The 14,480-nt window shown below is 43.8% G+C and overlaps 1 protein-coding gene across 9 annotated transcripts in view; it reads right to left on the bottom strand.

Moving 5' to 3' along the window:
• The window catches only part of vps13c (vacuolar protein sorting 13 homolog C), a 95,999-nt gene that overhangs the window by 43,634 nt on the left and 37,885 nt on the right, over positions 1–14,480 (bottom strand). For 7 of the 9 annotated variants that reach the window (XM_032557343.1, XM_032557349.1, XM_032557346.1 and 4 more), the window contains exons 7-22: positions 14,337–14,411; positions 14,116–14,225; positions 13,967–14,026; positions 13,830–13,889; positions 9,975–10,055; positions 9,812–9,869; positions 8,606–8,733; positions 8,427–8,533; positions 8,166–8,340; positions 6,738–6,800; positions 6,530–6,659; positions 6,361–6,461; positions 5,416–5,558; positions 5,153–5,345; positions 285–399; positions 72–208 (exon numbers count right to left, since the gene is read on the bottom strand). In XM_032557343.1, coding sequence (XP_032413234.1) covers positions 72–208; positions 285–399; positions 5,153–5,345; positions 5,416–5,558; positions 6,361–6,461; positions 6,530–6,659; positions 6,738–6,800; positions 8,166–8,340; positions 8,427–8,533; positions 8,606–8,733; positions 9,812–9,869; positions 9,975–10,055; positions 13,830–13,889; positions 13,967–14,026; positions 14,116–14,225; positions 14,337–14,411 — 1,736 coding nt within the window. The remainder of the gene's footprint in view (positions 1–71; positions 209–284; positions 400–5,152; positions 5,346–5,415; positions 5,559–6,360; positions 6,462–6,529; positions 6,660–6,737; positions 6,801–8,165; positions 8,341–8,426; positions 8,534–8,605; positions 8,734–9,811; positions 9,870–9,974; positions 10,056–13,829; positions 13,890–13,966; positions 14,027–14,115; positions 14,226–14,336; positions 14,412–14,480) is intronic. The other 2 variants (XM_032557348.1, XM_032557352.1) reach the window with 1 other exon arrangement.

Here is a 14,480-nt window from a genome sequence, read left to right as displayed (position 1 = left end):
CTGACTAAAGATGTTTAAAACTCAGGAAACATGGAGACATTTCAACAAATTCAGAGGCAAACCAAGCTGACCTGGAAGCTACCGAAGTCCACGATTAGCAGGTCTGACTCGCTGCTGTAAAAGCCGGACTTTGGTACGATCAGGTACGACGGTTTCAGGTCGATCTTCAGATCCAGGACCTTCCGTGTTTCAATGATGTGAGACAAACCTGCAAAGACCAGAACCAAGCACAGACTGACTGTGGGCCCAGCTGCTCTGATCCAGCGTCTTGGTGCCGGTCTCACCTGTAGCCGTCTTCTCTTTGATCTCCTCCAGTTTGGACAGCGTGGCCGACGTCAGGACCTCCAGGTCCACGCCTTTCCCCGTCTTGAAGAAGTCCACCATACTGTTGACAGTCACCTGGAGGATGTAGTGGAAAATTTGAAGGTTACCATGATTATGAGTAAAACAATGCATAACAGTATAGTGCATGTGCTCATGGGACAGTCTTCTTAAGCTGTTTCTCTGGCCTCCGTATTACAATAAAGTTTTTAAATCGTTTCTTTGCCTGCACCTCATGACAGTCCTTGAATGTTCAATTTCCCTTATAAAAGAAGATGCGTATGCTTGCAATCTGTTTAGCAACCAAGTAGATTACCAAACTCCCTCAGAATCTGGCAACACTGAAAAACATTTGAATAAATACTGATTAAGATTATAGAAATTCTTCCTCTGGTTCTCTGGTTTTTGCTCACTTTGTTAAAGAAAATTTCCACAACAAGGAGAAGCAGGCCAACATGGAGCGTACACATCGTGACGAGCTGGTCAGCAGCACTGAACACAGACTTGACCTTTCACCCTAGGAATCCGCTCTCCTTCAGGTCCCTTCAAAGCAGCAGCAATTGAAAGACCCTGAAATGTTCTGCTAAACGGATCTGAACTGCTATAATTATATTCAATGAAAGTGAGGCAGTTTGTTCCCTTGTCACACAGAAAGGTTCCTTTGTAACTGACTGACTGGCCCAAGTCTGCCTTTGATTGGCTGAAATGAATCTTTTGAGGTTCTGACGCCACTGAAGAGAAACTGGATCTCCCTCCATTCTTTACAAATCTTTACTGAGATGTTTTAGTGGTGTTAATTGACCACTAGAGCCCAGACAAGGAATCGAACCCAGGACAACCGGACTACAGCCGCGCCCAGCGCCCTGACGCTTTAACCGTCGTCTGGTTCTGAATGGACCTGAAAGCCGGGAAACAGACCTCAGAGGGCTGGTGTTGGACTGTTTCTCCAGACTACAGATGGTTGAGGTGGCAGAACCACGGAGCTGATGCCCAGCTGGCCCCATAAAAGTGAAAACACTCTTCTGACCTACTGATGATCTTCCTCTGCTCTAGTTTTCCAACTCAGGAATAAGAAGCTGACAAAACGATGGAGGTTCTGATTATGTGAACATCTAGTATCAGAACCCAAAAACCAACAGTGAACCTGGCGAAGACGGGGAAATCCTGAGCTGTCATAAATTTAACAGCTCTGATCAGAAGATGTTAAAAGTATTTAGACCTTAATATCCATTTTTCATGTGATCTTCACAGATTAAAAACTGTATTTGCCATTGAAGTGTGACTCAATGTAGACAGTCTTGTTTCCTGATGGGCGCCATCAAAAGTGAGACCAATATGCTGTTCAGATCTAAATATTTGTCTCAGCAGCACCCCCTAGAGCAGGGGTCACCAACCTTTTTGAGACTGGGAGCTACTTCACGGGTACAGAGTAACACGAAGGGCTACTTGTTTGATACGGACATAAATTTTCTTGGCTCAGCCATTATAATAAGAGTATATGGTATATGATTGCATGCTGCCTGATCATATTAATGTTAGGGACTACTGACAATAGTTATCAGTAATAATTACCATGCAGCTATGGTTAATTGCTATTATGTGATCAGAAATTCTTAGTTCAGAGTTTTCAGTTTGATTCCCTTTTGGAGATTTTCTGTGTGATTCTAAATTGCCCACAAGTGACTGAAGAGTCTGGATTGGTGCAGCTGAACAGATTTAACTTTAAATAAAAAAAAGAAACGTTATTGTATTTTGTTATTATCCAACCCTCTTTACTATTAACAAAATTGTGGAGAGAAGTGGAGAGAAGAAAAAGTTATTTTGTGCCAAAACATCTTGTATGTAGCGCACATCAGTGTGAGTCTGTGGGGGTCAAAGGGCACGCGAAAGCTTAAATCTGATTGGTCAGTTTGCTTTTTCTGTGAGCTAAAAATGATGAGTGGAGTTTGAATCTCCCATAGTTCTAAGATCCCACCTGAACTTTTTACAGTGTGCAGTTCTGGCGAGTCGCCGGTTTATTAGCTTTTTTTGTGGTTTCACAAACTTAAAAGCTGACGGGTCACCAGCTGGCTGACACCAGCAGATGTCGGAAAAAAACTGTCTGACAGATTGGAAGTTATGTACAAAAGTATCACTGCACCTGACCTGATAGAGCACAACCACCTCTCTCATCATGTGGCGTCGCACAAAAGCCGCACAAACCTAAACCACTAAAGCAGCGCACCCTTTTTTTTCGTTTTACACAAACGATGCTAAATAATAAAGACATGGAAGCGAAGCCGACCCGTGTGATCCACGGAAAGAGGAGGATGTTGATTCCCAGGTTCAGGTGGTGTCAGACGTCCAAAGGAGGAGAAGGTGAAGCAACAATGTTTGCTTAATTTCTACTCTTGTGGGGAACGTTTCGACTAGATTAAATTGTTTAACTCGCAGTCTTAGCGCGACGCTCAGGAAGAGCAGCAGATGTCAGCTAACGGGTGACCATCAGCTCTCCAGGTCGGGAAACATCAAAAAAGCTCAGAAACCGACGACCCGCCAGAACCGACACTGTAAAAAAGCTCCGCCGGGATCCAAACCGCTCTTAGAACTGCGGGAGGTTCAAACTCCTGTCATTCATTTTTATCTTACAGAAAAAGCGCCAAGCCACAAAATAAACAAAAGCAAACTGACCAATCAGATTTAAGCTTTTGCGTGCCCTTCCCCTCCCCCCACAGACTCAGACGTGCGCTACGTACAAGATGTTTTGACACATAAGATCTTTTTTTTTTCTCCACAATTTTGTGAATTGTAAAGAGGGTTCGATAATAAAACTTTCAGAAATTATTATTTTCTTTTTTTACTTCAAGGAAAATCTTAAGGTAGGCAGAGTTGGGTGCAGCCGTACAGCTGCAGGCGCTGCTGCCCTCCGATAAAATCCTGCAGGCGTCTGCGCAGTACTGAACTTTAACCATAGAAAAAAAATTTATGCATAAAGCAATTAATTTTAAATCTTTTTTGTAATTTGCTTTAAAAAAATTCTAATATAAACAAATGTTATTAATTCAATGTAAAAACATAAATTAAATAATTTTGTTGGCAGTGCTCCCTAATGACAATGGCTATTTTTAGAACTTGCTCTGCGGGCGACTGACAAGGTCCCCTCGGGCGACCGGGGGCCCGCGGGCACCGTGTTGGTGACCCCTGCCCTAGAGTCTCAGAGTAGCATTAACCTTGTTAATCACACAACTCTGCCGTAGCGCCGAACAAAAATGGAGTAAAACTCAACTTCACATTTATTATGACATCTATAATGAAAGACTAGGTAACTATCACTCAACACTAAAACATGCAAGGGAAGCTTTCTTGGCAGATGTCATAAAAACATGAACAAAACTCCAGCTTTATCTGCAACAGTCCACAGAATCACAAACCCTCCAGTGACTGAACCTCCTGAACTTCAATCTGACGCCTGCAACAAGTTTTCCAGATTCTTTTCAGAGAAAATTCAGAAAATCTGAGGATTAATTCAAACAGTAACTCTTGGCTCTAATCAGGCTTTGAAACCAGCAGTTATCAAACCTCTGATAAAATCACTACTGCAGAATTACAGGCCGACCTCTGACCTCTGACTCATCAGCAGTTACTGAAAAAGCTTCAACTGTTAAACAGCTTCCTAACTAAACCAGCCGCTTTGACTCCTTCCAATCTGGTTTCCATGGTTACCACAGCATGGAGACTGGCCTAGTCAAAGGGTTCAATGACATCCATATAAACACAGACAGTGGGAGAACCACAGAGCTGGTTCTGGTTCTGTTGGACCTCAGTGTCGATCATTTTACTGAACCGACTGGAGAGTCGGGTCGGACTCTCCGGTCCAGAACTCAACTGGTTTGAATCTGACATAAAGAACTGGGATTTCTCTGTTTCAACTGGAAACTTCTCATCAGAGGTCAAAGGTCACATGTGGGGTTCCCCAAGGTTCAACCCTAGGATCCTCTGATTCAATATCTATAAGCTCCCACTGGCTCAGGTTATAACAGGAAATAATATCAGTTACCATAACTACACTGATGACACAGCTCTACGTTATGATGTCACCAGGTGACCTTTGACCCCATCCACTCACTGAATAAATGCTGAGAACAGATAAATGTGTGGATGAGACAAAACTTTCTCCAGCTGAACAGAAACTGAAGATATTATCTAGAACAATCTAGAGTTACAGATCTAGAGCTTTAGATCTAGAGTTACTGAGCTAGAGTAGAGCTGTCCAACAAATCAATCCTCCAGCTGCAGCTGATCCAGAATGCTGCTGCTGGAGTTCTGACCAGAACCAGGAGGATAGAGACATAAACCCAGTTCTCCAGAACCTCCACTGGCTCCCTGTAGCTCAGAGGATAAACTTTAAATCCTGTTAGTTTATAAATCACTGAACGGATCAGAACCACAACACATTAAAGATCTGCTGCTGGATCAACCTTCTTGACCCCTCAGGTTCTGGTTCTGGTTCTGCTCTGCATCCAGAACCAGAACCAAATGAGGAGAAACAGCATTCAGCTTCTATGCACCACAAATCTGGAACAAACTTACAAGAAACTGTAAAACAGCTGAAACACTGACTTCCTTTAATCTGGACTGAAAACCAGCTGGTTAGAGTTTTATTTGAAACGTAATCAACGAATTTAATGATGACATTTGACCTAATGTAACATTTTAATAGTTGATTCTATGCTGCATGACTTTGTGTTTGTGTTTGTTATGATGTAAAGCTCTTTGAAATGCCTTGCTGCTGAAATGTGCTGTACAGATAGAATCTGATTGAGTGATTGATAATAGTCAGAGGCCAGCTGACCGCGTCGTAGATGATCTCCACTGGCTGGGAGTGGATCTTCAGCAGCTGGTCTCCAGAACTCTCCTCAGGGTTCAACTCAAACACCACGGTGAGCAGCGATGATGAAGAATCACCCACGGAGGCAATGAGCGAGGGGACGGCGCCCCGCTGCTGCAGCCCTGTGACGTACCAGTGCTCCAGAGCCGCCTCCACTCTGAAAGAGGAAGCAGCTGGTGTGAGTCTGGCTGAGGCGGGCCAGAGGGTTCCACAGGAAACGCTCCCACCTGAACGCCTGCGCTCCGGGTCTCTGGGATATCCTGGTGCTCAGGTTGACCATCTGGATGTTGAGGATCTCCGGGACGTCGCACTGCTCTCTGATGGTCACTGACGTTCTGAGCAGCTGGAAGGTGATAATGGCACCGACGTACTGAAACACAGAAGGCCGGGTTACTGGGTCACCTTAGGACAATGTTTCACTTCATTAAGGTTCTGATCCCTGAGGATGAGGTCTGGGCTTTGACTAGGCTATTGTAATACCATGATCCTATTCTCGTTCAGCCATTCTGTTCTAGATCTGCTGCTGTGTTTGGATCCTGGTTCTGTTCAGTATGCAGTTTGGACCGAGCTTCAGCTGCTGGTCAGATGAACTCACACCGGACTCTAGAAAACTTTGGTCCAGAGAGGAGGTCCCTGTCTGCTCGGAGACAGCCATCACTCCTCCACCACCATGCATCAGACCATGAGGAGTCACTGTTGACCTGCTATCTGGATTCCTCAAGATTTCTAGTTTGTTCTCATCTGTCCATAGAACATTGTCCCAGAAGTCTCATTTTCCACCAAGAAGCAGCTTCATTAACCTCAATCCGACGGCCATTTTCAATCTACCATAAAAGAAAAAGCTTTCTCTTTCAACGCTGATACAGAATTCCTCTGCCTGTCCTGTAATGAACATCAACATTTTTCAAACAAACTCTCTAGAGAGTCTCTACCTATCAGAGTCTCTACCTGTCAGAGTCTCTACCTGTCAGAGTCTCTACCTATCAGAGTCTCTACCTGTCAGATTCTCTACCTGTCAGAGTCTCTACCTGTCAGAGTCTCTACCTGTCAGATTCTCTACCTGTCAGAGTCTCTACCTGTCAGAGTCTCTACCTGTCAGAGTCTCTACCTGTCAGAGTCTCTACCTGTCAGAGTCTCTACCTGTCAGAGTCTCTACCTGGTAGAGAGTCTACCTGTTTGGGTAAAGCCAGGTTGTGAGAGCTGCCGCTGTAGCCAATAGCTGTGTAGAGTTTTTCCTTCTCCTCAGCCGTCATCAGCTGGTCCAGACCCGAAGCTGAAACAGAACTTGCCGGTTCAGAACCAAATCTTGGGTCTCTCCAGTAGGTCCAGATCAGCTCTTACTCTCAGGCTCCTTGTCCTCCTCCTGTTCCTCTTTCTTAGCCTTCCTCCCAAACCAGCCACTGAAAAAGCCTCCTCCTTGTTTCTGGCCTCCGGCTTTCTTCCCAGCCAACTTCTGGCCCGACCGGATCACCTACAGCAGGAGCAGAACACTGAAGTCAAGCCGGGCCTGTGAGAACACACATCATCACCTTAATTTCTACAAGATCACCTCCATCTGGGCTTGCTGACGGGCCAGAGTGATGTTGAACACATCCAGGGTTTTCTCCAGATCCTGAAGCACAGCAGAGACCAGCTTCAGTCAGTGTCTTTTATTACTATTTTTACTTATTGTTATTTCAGCTTCTTTTTATCTATTATAAGATTCAGCAGATCTAATTATTAATCATTTAATTTTCCTCTAATTTCAATCATAACCTGTGTCCTTTGGAACCATTTCATTTTTAATGGCTAAATTTCTTTTGAATATTGCTCTAAAGTCAATGAATCAACGCAGGAGACTGTCGCCCCCTGCTGGGGCTCCAAGTCAATAACTTTCTTAGAACCTTTTTAAATGACTTTAAAAACAATAATCTGTTTCATAACTAGGATCAACTGGAATGGAGGCTGGAGTGAATTGAAAGGATTTTTTGTAAAGAGCCTCAAGATGACTTTTGTTGTGACTTGACCCTTTACAAATAAAACTTAATTAATGGAACAGATTAATTACAACAGTCTGCTGAAAATCTTAAGATAAGAACTAAATATTAACTCCGGAACTAAAACAGCTTTTTCCAAATAGTTCTAAGCATTTAATTTATTCTAGTTTCAAATTTATTTAGTGTCATTTGTAAACATTTAATTTTTAACCTCTAACATGCAACTACACAAATTCAGAAAAATTTGTTACTTTTACCATTTTTGTGTCAGAAACACTAAATTTCTATTAACATTTATTATTCTAACTGGATTTCAGTTCATTTCTGATCAATTTCTCCAGATTATATTACATTAACATATAATATATGCAGCTATATTTGATACAATTGTCAAAAATAACTGGTTATTTTGTTTTAAGGTATATATGATCTTCAGCTCAATTTATATTCAGTAATCATCCTAATAAATGTTGTGTTTGCAAACGTTTTCAATTTAAAGATTTTTAAATAAGTTTGTATTTATGAACAAAATATTTAACAGATAAAAATACTTTTTTTTTTAAATACCACATTTTGACTCTTGTAAGTCAGTTCTGTTGAAAAGATGATAAAACACCAGTATCATCAGCAAACAGAAGGACATCCAACAATTTTAATACATTACAAATACCAGTTAAAACAAGATTTAGAAAAAATAAAACAGGCTAAAGGCTGAAAGTACAAGAAATAACCCTAAAAACATTTATACAGAACATTTCAGGACGCGTTGACCAACATCTTGAGAAAAACATCTTGATTTATCCAATAAAAGTCTGAAATGGCAAAGATCATTTCATGTGAGTATGAGACTGCTGGGATGGGCTTCCTGAAGGTCCCACCTCAAGTTTCCATTTCTGCTTCAGGAAACCCAACCAGCTGAACTCAACTCCACCGGTTCAGATGAGATGGAGGGGGGGAAGTTTTCTCACACACATTTAACCCAACCCTTACTGTTTCCTCACCTGGATCTGCTTCTCGGTGTCTGGCCCTGGCTTGTTCTGGCACAGCAGCTTGCTCTTGTAGGCAGCCTTGTAGACCTTCAGGCTCTCCCGGTGCTGCTGAATCTTGGACCAGGACCACATGTGGCTGAGGCGTCGGATATGGACCTCCATGATGCTGTTGAAAGTGTATCTCCACCTGAAGGTAGCAGGAGACCACAATGTAAACGGTCTGGTCCTGGTTTTATCTGGGTCTGAGCTTATGGAGCGGGACAGCAAACCCACCAGACTTTGGCGTTCTTACTGACAGGAACATCTGGCCTGAACTTCCTGTAAGGAGCGCTCTTTGCCATTAGATCAATGGACTCCAATAGCTCCACCATGCTCAGGTACTGTGGAGGACAGACAGGTAAAGGTAGTCTCACCTGTGTCCACCTGATCCAGCAGGCTGTGTCTTGCCTCACCTGAGGTTTGGTCATCTCGATGCCAATGTTCTGGACCTCCAGCTGCAGCTTCATCTTCGGAGACTTTAGCTCTGCCTCTGCATTCGGGTTGATGCACATTTTAGCCGAAGCGAAGATCGGCTTGAAGACTAGACAGAGAAGAAGAGTGACCAGCAGCTCCGACTGTCAAGGACTTGACAGATCACCCTAACCCTAACCCTGACAAGACGTTCAGTTTTTCATCAACCCCACATGAAATGATGGTCACACTTTCATTTATCATTATAAAGCAGAAAGACTACGATCCACTGTGACCCACTGTGACCCACTATGATCCCTTATGATCCATTGTGACTTTCTTGCTTAAATGGATTTTAAATGAACTGAGTCAATCCGGAGTTCTGATTGCCTGAAAAGCAAAAATCTTATTTCTGTTTTCTGTCTTATGTCTGTTTTCTGGGTACGTAGTAAATAAATTCTAAAACTGAATTAAAATCAGCTGAAACTAAGAAGACTTATACACACACACACATGTTTTCGTGGCTATCTTTGTTGTTTCTGTTATGTCAAACTTAGCTATAAAGCACCCTCCATGTTGGAGGCAGCTCGCTGAAACATAATAAAGGGTATTTCTGACCTGGGTTTGAACCACCCAGGGTCACAGTCTGCAGGTGCAAATACCAGAGTTGTGAAGTAAAGTGAAACTGGTGGGATTCTCCCATCATTGTAAGAGGGCTGGTGGATATTAAAAGCAACATACTTTTACCTTTTCTTCACTTCCCTGGACTAGCCAGGAGAGTCATAGCTATATTCTTTACTTAATTTCTTAATAATAATCAGAATGCATTTTGATTCTTGATTTACTCAGTGTTTCACCTTAGATAAGATTTATTTATTTCCTTAAAACTTCCATTCGTTTCTGCAGCCCATGGGGGTGGGAAACACTTTTAGTGTTTCCATGGAGATGGAGGGAAAGATTTCCAATCAGGTTGTTCATCAACACTTTTAGATGGAAACTCTGTGAAACTCTGAGCTCTTTGTCATTTCCTGGACAATCTGGACTGCAGAGCAGCTAAAGCTGCTAAAGCAGGTTAATAGATTCAACCAGGGAGACACTTGAAACATACTGCTACCACCACAAACCCTTAGTTTAGGGTTCAAAGGTCATAAGGCCACCAGCTTACATCACAAAGAGTCAACATTTCTTAATCAAAGATCTGAACTCACTGTACTGATAGTGAGGCAGCTGCTGGTCTTTGCTGCTGATCTCTGACCTCAACTGGTCCTGCAAAGGAGAGCAGGATCAACCGGGGGACAGGAGGCTCCGAGTCCAAAAATAAACAGAAATGAGCTTCATCAGATCAACACAGACATGCAGGGCTGGACTGACCACAATGTCCTGCCAAGAGCTCCGGTAGTACATGGGACTGTTGACGTTCCAGTAGGCGCAGAGACTGTCCAGACGGCCCAGCTGGGGACAGAGACAGCGGGGCAGCAGGTATTTATTAGTACACAGGGTTTCAGCAGCAAGGCAGCTTTACACCAAAAAATACATAATAACCAATTATGAAATAACAACTGTTATGTGCTTTGGGCACATTATAATTATTTTTGTCTATTTTTCCTGAGTTTTTTAATATATTTTGGAGTTTGGATCATTTCTTATTTTGGTAATTGATTTGATTAAGCTGTGTCGTTGTTGGTCACCCTTTAAATAGGCTGAATTTTGACGAGTGTGTAAGTGCGTGTAGACCCGCCCTTCTGCTCACGCCACCGCCACCGGGGATGCGTTCTGCCGCTGCGCCAGCGAAACCAGTGGCTGAAGAGCCATGGTGGGCTGACGCCATGCGCTAGTTTTTATTAGCCATTGTTTGCTTTTTTTTTGTTGACCGCTTGTCCTATTTTTGTTTCTTTCTTTTGCAGTAGGTTCTTTCTGAGGGTATTTTACTCTTTTTTTTTCTTCACAGAAAATCAAAGCAGCTGAACACAAAAAAAATTCCAAGATTTTAAAATTAGTTAAATCTTTTAAAATAAAAGAATATTTGAACCTTTACTCTTGCATCCGTGTCCTTAAATATGTTGTGCCCTTTGGATGTAACAACACTAAATATTGCATTTTGTCAAATGCCATCATCAATCATGACTGATCCAAGAAAAAACTCAGGCGCAATGTGATGACGGTTTAATGAGACGGGAGTACGAGTTACAAAGCACAGGAAACAGGAACATGAGGAACGCAACAATACAACCAGGCAGCGACTGACTGACGATGAGCAGCTGCAATGCTGGTGAGTTGAGAACTGGAAGCTTATTAGTAACGGGCTGCAGCTCAGAGATCAGACCACAAAGGTCGACTGAGGAGGGAGAGAGAGAATGGCACAAGGAATAGGACAGGGGATCAAGAAAAATAAAAGTGAAGTAAAGAACTAAACACAGGATGTAAAAAGGACAACAGAAAAGGCTGAACAAATCATAAAAGGAATGAACTCTGTCAGGGAGATATGATAACTGCAGAACAAATCCAAAACTCACATACTGAACAAACTGAGAGAATAAACTAGGCTGGGAGGAAACAATGAAAATGACAAAATCTGAAGTCTTCAACTGCACAGGATATGACATCATCAAAATCATTGTCAAATGTGTTGCTCAATGTTCCATTTACTACAAATCAAAGCAGCTCTAACAGCTGGTTTTAGTCTGGATTTAAAGGAACTCAGTGTTTCGGATGTTGTGCAGTTTTCTAGAAGTTTGTCCAGATTTGTGTTCATAAAAGCTGAATGCTGCTTTTCCATGTTTGGATGCAGAGCAGAACCAGAACCAGAACCTGAGAGGTCTGAAGGTTGATCCAGCAGATCTTTAATGAAAACATGAAGAGTTTCTCTGATCTGAGACTTTAGTCTCTGGTCCTGGAAATGTTCTGCAGCTGCTAGAAGGTCCACTGTGGAGCCCAAGGCTTTATGTGGTTCTGGAGGGTCAGGGCAGAGGTCAGAGGTCAGCCTGATCTCTGGTTTACAGCTGGAAGAACTGAAGCTGACTCTAGATCTATAACTCTAGATCATACCTCTTTAGGTCCAAAGATAACTTCAGAAAGTTTTTGCACATCCACACACATTTCTCTGTTCTCAGCATCTGTTCAGTGATTGGATGGGGTCAAAGGTCACCTAGTAACATCATAATGTAGAACTGTATATCATCTGCGTCGTCATGGTAACTGATCTTACTTGCTGTTATAAGCTGAACCAGTGGGAGTATATAGTTATTAAATAAGAGGAGTCCTATGATTGAACCTAGGACTCCTCTTGTGACCTCTGACCTCTTCGATGAGAAGTTTCCTATTGAAACAAAGAAATCCCAGTTCTATGTCATCCCTACTGACTGCTTCAAGCACTGAATGATCCTTCTTGAGCATGAGCAGGTCGAGTGTAAATCACAACAAAGTCGCCTGTGACCTGCCAGGTGACTCTATAGTCACACGAGACCCGGAGCTCAATCCCTTTTATTCTTCTTGTGCGCAGGTGTGCTGAGTGCAGTGTGGCTGTGTGAGGCTGGTTACTTCTGTGTTTACCACTCTTCTCTTCTCTTCTGCTTGTTGCTAGTAGCTTTGTGTTTGGTCAGAGCTGCGGTTAAGCCTCGCCCTCCAGGAACTGCACCAGCTACTTTTCACCTTTTTACCAGATCTGCAGTTCTTTCTGCGACGACTGGTATGTTTTGTTTTTCTTTTTTATAGTAGTGTACTGTTCGCTTTAATTTGCCAGGGCCTTGCAACCCAGGAGGAGGGGGGGGGGGAGAGTCTGTGACAGCCACAATTCAAACGGCTCTTGCCCGTTCACAGACTGGTGTTCCTCAGGCCTAGTCTGCGGCTTCTAGCACCTTCTGTAGGTGCAGTACATCTGTGGCTGCTTTTGTGGTTCTTCCCTCGGAGGATTATATATGGAACTGCATGCCTGTTGGTCAGACACCAAGGTGTTATGATGTCTGACAACGGATGGCAGGGCCATGCAGGAGGCACCCAGTGTTGGCTGGGGGCAGATGCCAGCTGTGGAACCGAGCATTGCCTCTCTTATTATCCCGCCTGGTGAGGCTTTGTGGCCCAATGCCCATTGTCCATGCCCTCAGTCTCGTATTTCTGATGACCTTCTCTGCCAGGCCTACGACTCTGGCGCCCCTATGGGTCGGATTGGAAACTCTCTCTCCCATTTAATGCTGGCCCTGTCCTCCTCTTTGGAATCTGTTCCACTGGACCATTCCACCCAAGGCCTGGTTGATGCATCTCTGCAGGCTTTTGCTCTTATGACAAGGGAGCTGGGATACACACTCTCTACACTGATTCACACTCGCCACCAGGTGTGGTTGGCGCAGTTGCCACTTACTGAGCCTTGTACCAAAACTCTCCAGGCACTTCTTGTCGTTTTGGGAGACGTTTATTTTCATGAAAGCTTTGCCCCATTGGAGGTTTCTTTATTGTGCTTTCCAAGGGAAGCATTTCGAGGTCAGGGTCCACCCGTTCAGACTTTCGCTGTCACTTGGGGTGCCGTTGAACATTAGATGCCATGCGGCCTCCTGGAAATCACCTAGTACCTTTGCTTGGTTTTACAGGGTGAATGTGGCTACGCCTCATTCCCTTCATCACATTGAGGGAGGTGGTGTAGTGGTTGTTCCATGGATGTTGCAGATTCCTTGTGATCTTGTTTACATGAGTCATCCAGTTCTTTAACAAACCCCTCCGGCGGTCAGTAGGGATGACATAGAAAGAGAGTTACTGCTGTAACTGCGGTTCTATGAATCCCGGATGGCCCCCAGAGTGCTTGATCCCTTGGAATCCTTGCTTTTCGTGAGAAAGTTGAGGGATTGAGAAACGGGGTGACATGTGACTATATAGAGTCACGTGAGTCACCAACACGTGACTTTATTGTGATTAACTCTCGACCTGCTCATGCGCATGATCATTCAGTGATTGAAGCACCGCCTCTGGCAGTCATCCGAGATTCATAGAACCACAGTTATGGCAATAACTCTTATTCTTTAGACCGGAACCAATCCAGAACAGTTCTAAACTCCGTTCAGAACTGTTCTGGAACTGGTTCCAGTTCTGGTCCGACTGGAACCAGAACTGGAATCAGTTCAAGTCAGACCCAGCTCTCCAGTCGCTTCAATAGCAGATCAACAGGTCTCTTTTTTTCCCCCCAGCTGTGTTAGCATCAACAATCATAAAGGTCAGCAGAGACCAAGTGGAGCATCTCACCTTATAGATGATCTTTGCAGCTTCATTCAGAATGCACAGCTTCCAGTTCTCATCAGTCGTCTGAAGGTAGAAGAACATGAACCGTCAGCAGAGGCAGCGAGACGTCAGGCTGAGGGTGTGTGTGTGTGTGTGTGTACCTGCAGGCTGAGCTCTGACAGTGTTACTCCCATCGATAGGGGGCGCTGTGGATCTGACAGCTGAAAAACATCAATGAAGGTGAGAGTCAAGCAGAGCTTCAGGAGACAGAACCAGAAGTGGGATTGGACAGGGCCGGACCAGAACTCACGTCATCCTCGTAGCGCAGGTGGATGCTGCTGATCTTCACCTGCAGGTTCTTGATCACCTGAGTGGCGAGTTTCTCCATGAACGTGTCCTTCTTGTCCTCCTGAGGTTTATCTGAAACAAGCAGAGACAGTCAGGAACCGGGTCGGCTCCCTCTGGATATCACCAGATCCGACGTCTCTTCTCAAAAGATCTTCGTCTCTTTAAGGAGAAACATGAACTCACCTGCTTTGTGTTCGTGTCGCTTCAATTTCTTTAAAACTTTTTTGTGCTTTTTGGGTTTTTTACATCCTTTTGGGACTTTGGCAGCGTTAAAGACAGAACAGCCATTAGAGAGAGAAAAGCTGGAAACAGAGAGACAGCAGGAAG

Source organism: Xiphophorus hellerii, unplaced genomic scaffold, assembly GCF_003331165.1.
Source record: "Xiphophorus hellerii strain 12219 unplaced genomic scaffold, Xiphophorus_hellerii-4.1 PGA_scaffold_63__1_contigs__length_250000, whole genome shotgun sequence".
Taxonomy (NCBI): domain Eukaryota; kingdom Metazoa; phylum Chordata; class Actinopteri; order Cyprinodontiformes; family Poeciliidae; genus Xiphophorus; species Xiphophorus hellerii.
Note: the sequence above shows the minus strand (reverse complement) of the source record. Positions and strands in the feature narration are given on the sequence as shown.